The sequence below is a fragment of the Lonchura striata genome, chromosome 8 (genome assembly GCF_046129695.1).
Source record: "Lonchura striata isolate bLonStr1 chromosome 8, bLonStr1.mat, whole genome shotgun sequence".
NCBI classification, from domain to species: domain Eukaryota; kingdom Metazoa; phylum Chordata; class Aves; order Passeriformes; family Estrildidae; genus Lonchura; species Lonchura striata.
The window spans coordinates 38,564,595-38,577,298 of NC_134610.1; the positions used below are offsets into that span (position 1 = coordinate 38,564,595).

Sequence of the window (12,704 nt, forward strand, 5' to 3'; positions counted from 1 at the left end):
GGGCTCTCCAGTGGCTGGATTTGAACATCTTTGTGGGACTGCAGAGTGCCAGGCACTGCAGTCTTTAGCATGCTGAAGTGCTAAAAGGTTAAGGAGCGCCCAGCACAAGCTGTGGCTGAGCAATGCTCAAGTGCTAATGATGCCTCAGGTTTTAGCTTTTCTATTTTTCAGATTCTGTGCTGCTTTAGCGTGCACTTCTGAGCTTCATATTAGGGGATGGTGAGCTCTCAGCACAGAGTAGGGAGACAAAACAATTCCTTCTCTAGCTGGGCACCAAGGACAAATGATCCAGGTCTCAGGCCCATAAACAAAGGCAGAATGAAGAGAGAAAAGCAGGATGGGACTTCATAACCTAAGGCTGTAATTGGACAATGAGCTCCAATGTACAAATGGAGCAGAATTTATAAAAGTTAGAGACAACGTGACCAGTTGTCCATTTTGTGACCATTTTGGTTCATCTTGGGTGTAGCCCTGGCTGGGCTCTTGTGCTGCCCAAGGTGGATCCACTGAGGCCTTTTAATAAATCCCTACTTCATTCTTTAATTCTGCCTAGCCTCTGTTCTAGGTCAGCCTTCACAAGGCATCACTAAAGCCTTGTCCATCCCCTGCTTTTAGGGGGTTTATTTTTTCAATAGCACGTTGTGCTTTCTCTCTGTGACTGTTCCTCTCTGTTGCTGTTTCCAGCTCTGGGTGTTTTTCTGATTTATTTCCAAGCCTTGAGGGAAGATGCTGAGTGCACTAGGATGTCTGGTAGAAGAAACATACAGCTTACAGTAAACTAAAATATAACAACATTAATTTGCCCCAGAGAGTGAGTTTTGGAGTGGCCATTTGAAAACTGATACAACAGAGCTGTGTGCTTTGAAGTTCTGGTGTTCCAAGGGTACATTCACTTTTTTAAATTATTGAAAAACAGAGGGATTTTCATTAGATAATGTGTGGCAGCCAGTGAGCTGTAAATAAATCAGTGTTTTAATTAGCCCCTGAACCTGAGTCCCTGTGCTATGAGTTCTTGTGGAATATAACTTATATTAGTAATACATCTTAAATGGCTTTGCAAACTGAATTTCAATTACCCCCAAAGCAAAATTAATCAGAATAAACAGGGATTCCATTACAGTTCTGTAAGGGCTATAAGAACTGGGTACCCACAGAGTGCAGTTGGTTTCCATTAGGTGTTTTCTGTGTGCCAACTGAGTCATCCCTGCAAGTTGCTTACGGGAATCACGGGATGCTGGGAGGTTCAGGGGAGGTTTTGGATTTTATTCTCTGCTTACACTTTGGCCTCGTGCTGTGCAGGTGGCTGGAGATGCTTTGCTGAGTCAGCACCAAGCTCAATCTGCTCTGCAGAGAGACAGCAGTCACTCCTTAAATTACCTTTTTTTGTTTTAATTAGTGGTTTATTGTCTGCTGTGGAGAGCTTCCCTTATCTCTGTCACCTTGAAGAAGAGCAGAGAGTTAATGTCATAGTGAGTCCAGGTGATCCTAAAAGTTCTTATTGCTACACAGGGTCAGTCCAGCAGCACCTTGTGATTATAATTTTTTTTTTCCCTGTGTTAAACAGACATTGCTTTTCCTATAGCTCAGAGTGAGGGATCAGTTCTACTGACAAGCTTCAAAGTGTTCTTCTAGTTTCCAGTCAGGTTCTTGGGAGTTGAGAATGATGCCATGGAACTTTCTAAATTAAAGCATACAACAGCTTGTCGCTGCAGCTCTGAATTTTTTTTGTCAGACTTTTGTTTCCCCTTCCTATCACTGCTCACTGAACAGTGAGCAAAAAGCAGCAGTAGTTTTCCTGCAGTGGTTTTCCTGCTGTGCACAGCTTTGCTAGCTCTGTTCTCATTTGTGTTACCTTGTTGGTAATACAGTCAAAGGCAGGAAGATACTTAAACACATTGTGTGAATACTTGTCTTTGTAGTTATTTTAAGAATTCACTATATCTGAATGAAGTTTGCTGATTGCTTATTTTTCTTTAACATTTTTCATGTTATCCCACTGGTAATTATCTGCTGTCCATATCTTAAGACTACTGAGAGCCAACATCAGATACTTCTGTACAGATGGGCCTGAGCTCTCAGCATGTTTTGGTAGAGCTGGACTTTTAATATGAATTGCAGAAATTTTGTTATATTTATTTTCTAAATTAAGAAGCTACTAGTGAAAAGCATTTATTCCTAAATCTGAAACAGACTCAGGATGCAGTAGTGTTTGTCTGAAGGCTCTCTAAGGCAAGGCAGGCAAAACAAGAGGAGAGGGCAGATTTTGCTATGCTGAGATGATGATGGTTCATCCTGACTCTCTCCCTTCTTTGGAGCCTCAGGCAGCAACAGAAGCAGTCAGAGTTCAGCCTGAGCACACACAGAGTTGTAGAATATCCTGAGCTGGAAGGGACTCACAAGGAATATGAATCCCCTGGTCCTGCACAGACACCCAACAATCCCCCCTGAGCATCCCTGGCAGTGCTGTCCAAACCCTCCTTGGGCTCTGTCAGCCTGGGGCTGTGCCCATTCCCTGGGGAGCCTGGGCAGTGCCAGCACCCTCTGGGGAAGAACCTTTCCCAAAATCCAGCCTGAGCCTGCCCTGACACAGCCCCAGCCATTCCCTGGGTGCTGTCCCTGTCCCAGGGAGCAGAGATTGGAGCTGCCCCAGGGGAGGAAGATGCCAGGCATGCTGAGCTCTGCCCTCAGTCTCCTCTGCTCCAGCTGAACAAACCAGCTGCCCTCAGCTGCTCCTCGTGTGGCCCCTCCAGACTGCTCCCCATATTCTGTCCCTCCTTTGGACACTCTCTGCCAGCTTTAGACCTTTCTTATCTAAAACTGCCCCCAGCACTGGAGGTGAGGCTGCCCCAGCCCAGAGCAGAGCAGGACAATCCCCTCCCTGGCCTGGCTGGCACTGCTGGGGTGATCCCCCAGGACAGGGATGTCCCTCCTGCTCCAGGGACTGCTGACTCAGATCCAACTGGCCATCGACCAGGACTTGCAGATCCCTGCTGCTCTGCAGGCTCTCATTCCCCTGTGTGCCTGTGCATCCAGGTCATAGTTCAGTGCCCAGCTGTGAGCACCTTTGGTCACTGGCAGACACTTCCTGTGTTCTCACCAGAAATAAATGAAGACACTGACAGGCTTCATTTTGGTAGAGGCACTTACGGAGTTTTGCCTTCTCTCTACCTGCAGGTTTAGGGTAGGTTGTATCCTAGCCCTGCCTCTGACACTCTGGATGTGCTTTGGGCCCCTCTGGAGTGAGGATTTGCTGCAGTGCTAACTTGCATTTCTGGGCCTGATAAGTTTGTTTAGGCAGTGACGTTTGGCATAGCACTCATTCCTGAGAGAGGATTCTTCTCACAAACCCTCTTCAGACCCCACAAATATCAGCAGTGGTTTTCCCCTGCTGACTTTGAAAGGCTTTTTGCTAATTGCTGGAGTTAAGGTGGCTCTCCTTGGAGAAGCAGCAGGAACTCTGTTACTGCCTGCTCCAGCCCAGCTGATCAGACTGGTAAGATGGGGGTTGTTGGAGGGATTGTACTGACTGCAGTACCTCTTTTCTTCTTCTTAATTCCAGATTTTGTAGATACCACCCTGTGTTAAGCTCTAGCCTAATAATTTTTCTCTGCTGTGGCCCATATTTCCATTTCAAGCTGTGCTGTGCTACTTTAAGGGCAGGAAATGATCTTAATTTGATTTGTCACCAAAAATCCCCCTTACTGTCATGAGGAAGTTGAGCTGAGTTCAAGAGCTGAGCTGGAGCTGAGCAGTGACAGCCACGTACTGAACACTGAAATTGTTCTGATACCTGAGCATGGGACATGGCACAGACAGAAAAATTCAGGCTTCCCTTCCCTGGCCTTGTTCAGGGCCTGGAAGCTGGAAACTGCCTCAGTCCAGGTCTTTCACTGATTTTATGATCCCTGTACTTGCAGTAAGTGTTTGATTGGATGCTCTGTGGTAGTGCTGCAGAACTCATTTTGGACACTCCACTGGTGGCAAAGAGCTTCACCCCGAAAGGGTTAACCCTTTTAATCCATGGAAAACAGGCACTTTAGCCATATAAAGGCTTGTGGGATGATCTTGCTCACATTATGTTTCCAGCTGTGCTGAGCTCTGATATTGCTGACATTTTTGTAATGTGGCTCTGGATTTATTCCGAAATTGCTGTCAGAAGAGGCTGAACTCTGATCCCACTGCACTTATTTTGCAGGGAGCAGCCAAAACAAAGATGTACATGCTGGAGTTCCTCGGAAAATTACTTCCTTTTCCTGCTTTTTTATGCACTGAAGTACAAATTGCCCCAGTTATTGGTGAAGAGGAGGATAATCTGTGATTAGAGACAGACCCATACCCTTGTGCAAATGAAAAATGGTAGTGTTGTGGAAATTAAAGGTACCATTAGGTGAATCCCTCTTTAAATCTTCTTTTCTAGCAAGTATTCTATCAGTCCTTGATGTTTGTGGGTGGAAAAGTCCCAGAGCCAGGCTATTTTTATGAAGGGCTGTGCTGAGCACATGTGAAGGTGGAGTTCTTTTCAGCCTATTTAACAACTGCAGTGTTCTTGATTGAATGTTAATAAGTGTTTTGGGCAAGAATTCTGTACAACTTCAAATAAACATAAACATTTCTCTCCTGACCTTTCTCTGTTTCATTTATTGCTGAATCAACTGCCAGAGGGCTTGTGGGGGGGGGCTGGGGGAAGGCTGGAAACCTGGAGGTCCCTCTGGTGGCTGATTCCTTTAGGAAAAAATTATCTTTTTAAAGGGTACTGTGAATACATTAACCTAAACATGGGCACGATGAAAGCTGTATAAAATATTAATCTAAAGTAGGTTTCTCTCTTTCTACTAAACAGATTTTGGTGTATCACTGCCGTGTAACCATAAAATTAAATGCTGCTTGTTTCAGCCTGGCTTTTTGCTTAGAAAAGTGTCGTGTGTCAGGAGGCATCTGTGTATTGTAAGGATGTTATTTGGGTGAGAAGAACTGGCTTTTCTCGAAACTGATTGCATTTTTAAGTGTTAATATTTAAATAAATTGTTAGGGATAGTTACTAGTTTTGAGGAGAAACTGCTCTGAGTATGGCATTCATGGCACTGAGCTGATGAAAGCTGAAGATGAAATCTGGTTTGTTTCCTTAACCAGCTCAGTTTTAGAGGTTACTTAATAGCTTTCATTATTAGAGATTATGCCGCATTAGACTCATTATTTAAGATAGTTTTGCGATAAAGGTGTAGCAGGCTTCACAGGTGTGGTTATGAGTGCTGTGAGTAGAAACACTGTAGTCGTGTCACCACATTGTCTTCAACATTCCCCTTTGTAAATGCAAGCTTCTATTTGACTCATGTGATGCATCATTAAAACAATATCAATATTTATTCCCTTCTTTATTTTGCTAAAAACTGAGATTGCACTTTGTTCCAGAAAATAGAAGCCATTGTACAAGTGGCTGAAACAAAATAAGTATTTTGAGCTGTGCCCTGTAAGACAGATCTTTGCAAAGGCTGTACACAGATTTCCAGAGGTACATGTTTGTGGACACACAAATCTTTTGTCACATGCCATTATTGACACTGCCACAGCTGTCTTGATGAACAACAACACAGTGCTTGGCCGGGCTAGAAGGCTGCCAGATCCAGTACTTGGAGCTGTCTGGCATGAAAATAAAAAGCTGTTTGCACAATTCAGTCCATCTTGTTCATTGGGTCTGAGCTAAATTGTCTGCCTTCATTAATGACCCTCTCTTATTGCCTCCAAATTCAGAGATTTGAGGGGGTTTCCCCTAAATATTTTACCTATTCACTGCCTTTGCAAGTTTAGATCTAGTGGTTTAAGTCTGGCTTATTTTACTTTGAAGCCTCGAACTTAAGTTTTCTTAATGCTAATTCATAGGGATTTTAGCTGTGAGATGTCAGTGTAAAAAGCTGATTTGTAACAGCTACCTCACAGTTCTGAGATTTTTTTTTAATAGGGTTGCATAGGTAATATGAAGTGAAAGTATCCCTGTATTGTTCTATATAATAAAATAAAAAAAGCTCCAAACAACTGTGCCAAATGTGTACTGATTAGGAAGAGATGTAGGTTTTGAGTGTGTTTTGAGTGTGTTTTCAATGGAAGAACACACTTCAGGGCATAACCTCAGCTATGCTCTGCCTTTCCCTGAATCAGGTCTGCCCTGATTGTTTTTCCAGTAGTTTCAAAAACACCATTCCCTTTGGCAGAATTAGGCTCCTCTTGGTCTGGGGAAGACTTAATTTTCTAGGAGTCTTTTGGGAACTTGACTGTGCTGAATGTCCCAAGAAGAATTCAGGTTTTGTTGAGTTATTCTGAGTTTTTAATTTCATTCAGTCCTTTTTACACCTAGTTCCATTTTAGATGGAGATGTTCTGTAACTTTTAAACCCTTCAGCTGTCTGCATCCATGGTAAATTTCTCCTAAATTCTGCTTTCTGACTGTTTGGGTACTTTTAGACTAGTTTTAGTAGAGAATCTCTCTTGTAAATTAGTAAATTGCAGTGAAGTACTGAAACCCTAAAAGAGCCATTTATTTAGACTTTGGACTGGTCCCTGATATTTGATTTGAGGGTCAGTTTTGTAGTCTAGGATCTTTGCTTGGAGTTGCAGTCCCTGTTTGTCTTGAGAGGGGAATATTAACCACAGGTTTGAAACTTTGAATTTCAAGTCTGACTTGATACCTTGCTTTTTGGGATGGGGGGATGTGGTGGCATTTGTGGTATATTACTGCTTTCTCTTACCCTTTATTGATTCTATTAATGATTCCTTCTTAATCTCTCTTTTACAGATTGAGGAAAGGCCAGAAAAAGATTTTGAGAAGGTAAGAAGGATCTATCAATTATTCTGACAATAGTGCTTTGCCCATTCTTTTCAATGGGCTCCTATGAGTATACAGAAATCTCCTATAAAATCCATTGTGAGGCAAAAATTTGAATTTCTGGAGCCTTCTGCTACAGCATTTTTGAAGATGAACTTTTCAGCCCCTGATTACTTGATGTTAAATAGCTGACCTTCAACAGCAGTTGGCTGAAACTGCTTTAGGCTAAGCCACACAAACACTGTGTGTGTTTATTAGATCTTAGTTATAAGACCCAAGATATTTATGTAAGAATAAATAAATAATAAAGGAGGAATCTACTACATTAACCCTGAGTACAGTCTAACAGTTCATGTGGCCACTGCTGCAGAGTAAATAAATATCCATAATGGAGAGGAGCTTCCAAAGCTTCCACAGAATGTATTATTACAAGTTTTGAAAATGTCTGGCAGGCTGATACTAGCCCCTAAAGACTTTCTCCAATTAAAAATGAATAGTTAGAAGCTAAATTACTCAAACTTCTATTGCAGTATTATTTAAATACTTCTGATCTGCCTTTTCTCATTAATTTCCCTTGTTAAATCTTGATTTTGATTTTTTACTTCTTAGAAAGTTTGATTTTAATCAAAGTGCATAATTTAGAAGTGCAAGGATTAGTGTAATGTGTGCATTAAAAAAAAAAAAAAAAGAAAAGGGGAAAGCTATAAACCCACAATTTCTGTGGACAAGAAAGTTCTAAGCAGTTTATCCATGTGTGATTTCAGGGAGCACGAACTGTCTCAAGTTTATCAGCAGCTACCTTGGCCTCTCTGGGTGGGACTTCTTCCCGGAGAGGCAGTGGGGACACGTCCATCTCAGCTGACACAGAGGCATCCATCAGGGAAATCAAGGTGAGGAAGGCTTAATCCCAGAATAAATTATGGAATATCCTTCAGGCTCCTTCCCCAGGTAGGAGCTGGGGCAGTGACTTGGGTGCTGTGAAGGAGAAGCTTTCCTGGAGATGTCTCCCAGATAGGACTGGTTATAAAATGCACCTCCCAGCCTGAAACAGGGGGTGGGAGGAGGGTGAAGATAGCACACTGCACTCCTGGAGAGCAGAGGAGAGAGCCTGGGACAGAGGGTGATCATCACTGCAAGGGACAGAGGGTGATCATCCCTGCAAGGGACAGAGGGTGATCATCCCTGCAAGGGGCAGAGCAGGGCTGGGATTGATGGAGCCTTCAAACCTGGCTCTGCGCCTTGTCCTTAATGCTGAAGATTCCGTTTTTGCCAGCCAAGAAAAGCAGAATTAGCACAAGCTCCTGACCACGAAATCTGGTTGTCTGGCAAGGCCTCAGCTTAGGGTCAGAGCCCTTCAGGTGTGTGGGAGAGGTGCTGGGAGCAGCACTGGGAGTGCTGCTTGTCCCTCCCAGCTGCACTCTGTTCCTTAGTGCCCGTGGTGTCACTGATCTTTCTCACCATCTCCTCAGGACATCTATGAGTTAAAGGACCAGATTCAGGATGTAGAAGGCAAATACATGCAGGGTCTGAAAGAACTGAAGGTACTGGTGTGTGAGCATTAACCCTGGCACCAGTGTGAGCCCCAGAGCTGCCCTTGCATGCTGTTCTCCTGAGAACGGTGTGCAGTGTCTCATTAACTGGCAAACCATTCTGACTGGGGGATTGTGCTGAGAAATGCTTCCAAGTGTTCACTAGAAGGCTGCTGGTTCCTGCTGCATGTTGTCTTTGCTGGTTTGAGGAGGTCATTGTTTTGCTAGCAAATTAAAATTATTTGGGTTTTTTTTATATAGTTTCGTATTCCAGGAAACCTTCCAGTATTAGGAGATGAACTAGAACTCATGTCCTACAGTGTTAGAGTTTACAACAAAAATGAGTTTAGAACCTTGTATGCTTTTATTTTTATATGGCCATGTGAGATGTCCTTTTGCTTTCATCTTTAGATGACAGAAGACACCCTTAAACAATTCTTGCAACAAAACTCCATTTATCAAAGTCTGTCACCTGAAGAAGGAATGCTGAAGCTCTTACTGCTTCCATTAAGCTATAAATTTTGTTTATAAATACAACAACCAACTTGTACATCCATGTACCACCCACCTCCTAAGTGAGCAGTGACATGAGCTGTGGCTTTTTGAAAAAGGCAAATAGATAAATTCAACATTTGCCAACATTAATTGCTGATTGTGTCATCAGCTGAGCACTAACAGATGAAGGTGTTGCCACTTTAAATGAGTTTTCAATGGAAACAGAGTAGTTAGGCCCTTTTTTGGTAAAATTTTGGTTTTCTTCCTGGTCACTGAGTAGCAGATAGACCAAAATGATCACATTGCATAAAAATATTTCAATCCATGTCCCTTAGTCTGCCTTTTGGAGTGATTTGGACCTAAGCTGCACTGTTTGATGCTAAGACACCAAAACGTGGCATGCTGAAGGAGTGGAGCAGAACTTCCTTAACTTCTTCCTTGATATACTTCCTTTCCAGCTCCCTTCTGAGCTTTCCAAATCCTGTTGGCTTTCCTGTGCTTGGTATTTCTCATCTGGAGCTGGAAAGTGCCCTAAAACACAGTTAAGCATTTGGAACTGGACAAATTTGTGTCCTAAAAGACAAATTATCTCATTTGTTAATAGAAATGTCAATTAAATTCATTTAGACTTTGCCACTGTCATCCTTAGTTCTGTTATCAGCTGAAAAAGGAAGTATATGAAACTCACCCATACTTCAGTTCAAATAATTAAAATTACACAAGTTCCAAGAGTAATTGATCTGTTAACTAAAATGTTGATGTGTGTGTCCTCCTTGTTTGCATATTTACACGCCTTTGTTTATATAACTCTTTGTTTATATGATTATTTTATTTGTTTATTAAAATCAAGTTTGTCTGCATAAATGAAAAGTTATGCTAATTTTGCTTTACCATCATTTCTTGTTATAAATATCTCAGTATCTTATATTCAGGTCAAGCTCACAGAAGGGGTTTTCAAGATACTGGGAATTGTATCTTAGAGAGTAAATTTGTAAAGAAGGGATGTGATATGGGAAATCATACATCAGATCACAAAAGCTGCAGCTTTCTCTTTCACAGTGAATCCTAATTCCTGAGTCAATATTGAAGGGCTCCCACACTGCAAGGATCACTGAAATTAGTGTGAAGTGGCTGTCAATCTGCCTGAATTTCAGGCCTCACATCAGCCAAAGTGATCTTAAATCAAGGCCAGTTTGCCTTTAAAAAAAAATATCCCAACTTGCCATCTTCAGCAGCAGCTCTGAGCTGCCAGTGTGCAGGGGGAGGAGGGAGAAGGAGGAAAACCAGGAAGGCAGGAGCTGAAGCAGCAGAGGAAGGAAGCGTTTGATCCGTGCTGAGGTAAGGCTGCTTGCCTGGGAGCACAAGCCTGGTGGGGGCACAGGAGGTTTTCCTCACCTTGGACAGCTGGGAAGCCTCCAGCACAGGATTCATGCTGCTTTCCATAGGCAAACTTGTGCTTTGGTGCTTTCTTTTCTCACCAAAGTTCTCGGTCGGCAAAGTGTCCTCCTTTATTTCTGACTCTGACCAGGGTTGGTTGCTCTCTGCAGGACTCTCTAGCTGAAGTTGAGGAGAAATACAAGAAGGCTATGGTGTCAAATGCTCAGCTGGACAATGAGAAAACAAATTTCATGTACCAAGTGGACACCCTGAAGGATGCGCTCCTAGAGTTAGAGGAACAGCTGGCAGAATCCAGGAGGCAATATGAAGAGAAAAGTAAAGTATGTAAAGAGCTCTGGCATGGGAAATAACAGAGAGAGATTTGGAGGAGGGTAGAGATCTTTGGGAGGAGGCAGCTAAATTATTATTATTCAATATTTTAAATTACTGGTTTAATTAGTATTAAATGAAATACCGATTTGTTGTGTACTTGTGGTCATACAAATAGGAAATTTCTCTAAGCCATTTCTGAGGAGAAATGTTCTAGCTGGTAAAGGCTATATTGATATTATCACATCTCCTTTTATATTCCATCTCTAAAGTAAATTCATAGATCCATAGGGACTTCTGGAGAAGTTTTACACACAGAGGTGTCTCCAGGCAGCCTGTGGGAGAGTTGTGCAGTTCAGACAGCTCCATGGTTAAATGTTGAATTAAGATTTATATTAATTCAGCAGCTGACAATGATTTGGTGTTAAATAATAAAACTAGTGCTTATGTTTTCAGAAGTGCCTTCTTGTAGCTTGGGGCATTTGACTACACCCCACTTCAAAACACAGTTCCTGAAAGATACTGTAGGGTTTTTTTTCTTTTTATTTAAAAGTCCAGCTAACTTTCAGTAGGTGGCCATGTGGGAAGAGTGGGTTAAATTCCCATGCAATCGTCTGTGCAGTCTGAAGGATTGGAGTGTAAAAGCTCTTCAGCCTGCTGCTCAGCTTATGAAATGGGCTAAATGATGTCTGTCACTCCTATATTTGGTGCCATAATAGCATCTTGGAAAAAGGACAAACTCGTTAAAAATTGCACTCTTATGGGATTGTGATTAGAGGGATATTCAAGAATTACATTGCAGTAAGCATTTTCTTTGTGTTTGGGCTTATTTTCCTCTTTTTGGTAGGATGCTATTTTTGATTAATATTAATCTTGTGAATATTTCATTATTCACAGGAATTTGAGAGGGAGAAGCATGCTCATAGCATATTGCAGTTTCAGTTCATGGAAATGAAAGAGGCTTTGAAGCAGAGAGAAGAAATGCTTGCAGTAAGTAACTTTTTTTTCTTTTAATGGCTTCTTTGATTGGTACATTCCCAAGTAGCAGTAGAGTGGAGAATTTGAGGCATGGAGAATTTTATTCCCTATTCAAGTTTCTCACCAGGAGAAACGTTAGTGTTTCAGGCCAAACAGGTTCAGAGCTGACTAATGCAAATAGTACTTTCCTAAGTATTACCTTATTCTTCCTAAGTATTGCATTTTGGACAGCTGTTTGTGGAGAGGAAAATAACAGAACTGTGTAACTTGTTTTAAGTCATGTTGTGGATCATAAGATTGTCTTCAGGAACACAGGTTCAGTTGGGATATCAGAAACTGTGCACTGTAGTTACTCATTTACTTTAGCACCTGACTTTTTTCATTCTTTGGCATCACTGCAATCTTGGCCTTCCTTGTTAACCTGTTACCTTGCTTTCTGTCTTCTTGTTCTGCTCCTGCCCCTCAGGAAATCCAACAGCTGCAACAGAAACAGCAGAGCTATGTCAGGGAAATTTCTGATCTTCAGGAGACAATAGAGTGGAAAGACAAAAAAATAGGGGTAGGACTTATCAACTCCTGCAGTGTGTTCAAAGAGACACTCATCCTGCTTTTGTAAAACCCCTCTGTAGTGCCTTTGCTTGGTGTGGCTGTCCTGTGATGTTGCCAGTGAAGTAGCAAATAGCAAGTGTTGTCTTTGGGCAGTACCTTAAAATCCAAGGAAAACCTAGCAGCTGGTCTGCTTTCAAACCAAGGGCAATTGATTTGCTGTGCTGCACCATTTGCATTTGCCATGTGGGGAAAGGAAGTGCTATTTATAATGCAATTCCATCAGCACTGAGTTTTCTCTTATTTAGATTTAATCTGCAGACTGAGCAGAAACTGGAGTGGGATAAAAAGGTAATGGAGCTATTTATAGGACATTGGGATGAAAGTCTCCCTTGCTTCTCATCCCTTCCCACCGTCTCTTATCAAAGCCACATGGAAACCCACTCTGGTTTTCTTTTCCAGCTGAATACTGAAAGGCTTCCTGAACAGAGTAGAAGAAAGAAATCTGGCAGCTTGCCCATGTTTGTGATGTCAAATAATTTATAGCAGCTTGAAGATTAAAATTGTCTATTTTTTTTTTTAATTGGTCTATTTGTATAGAAATACCGAGAGGGGGGAGTTGAGTAGCAAAAT

At 42.1% G+C, this 12,704-nt stretch overlaps 1 protein-coding gene across 3 annotated transcripts in view; it reads left to right on the top strand.

The window, feature by feature from the left end:
* The window catches only part of LRRFIP1 (LRR binding FLII interacting protein 1), a 102,546-nt gene that overhangs the window by 73,350 nt on the left and 16,492 nt on the right, over positions 1 to 12,704 (top strand). The window contains exons 14-19 of one of the 3 annotated variants that reach the window (XM_031505324.2): positions 6,787 to 6,819; positions 7,581 to 7,706; positions 8,286 to 8,357; positions 10,388 to 10,558; positions 11,445 to 11,537; positions 11,992 to 12,084. In XM_031505324.2, the coding sequence (XP_031361184.2) occupies positions 6,787 to 6,819; positions 7,581 to 7,706; positions 8,286 to 8,357; positions 10,388 to 10,558; positions 11,445 to 11,537; positions 11,992 to 12,084 (588 nt within the window). Of the gene's footprint in view, positions 1 to 6,786; positions 6,820 to 7,580; positions 7,707 to 8,285; positions 8,358 to 8,401; positions 10,179 to 10,387; positions 10,559 to 11,444; positions 11,538 to 11,991; positions 12,085 to 12,704 lie in introns of those variants that run through there. The other 2 variants (XM_021536105.3, XM_021536104.3) reach the window with 2 other exon arrangements.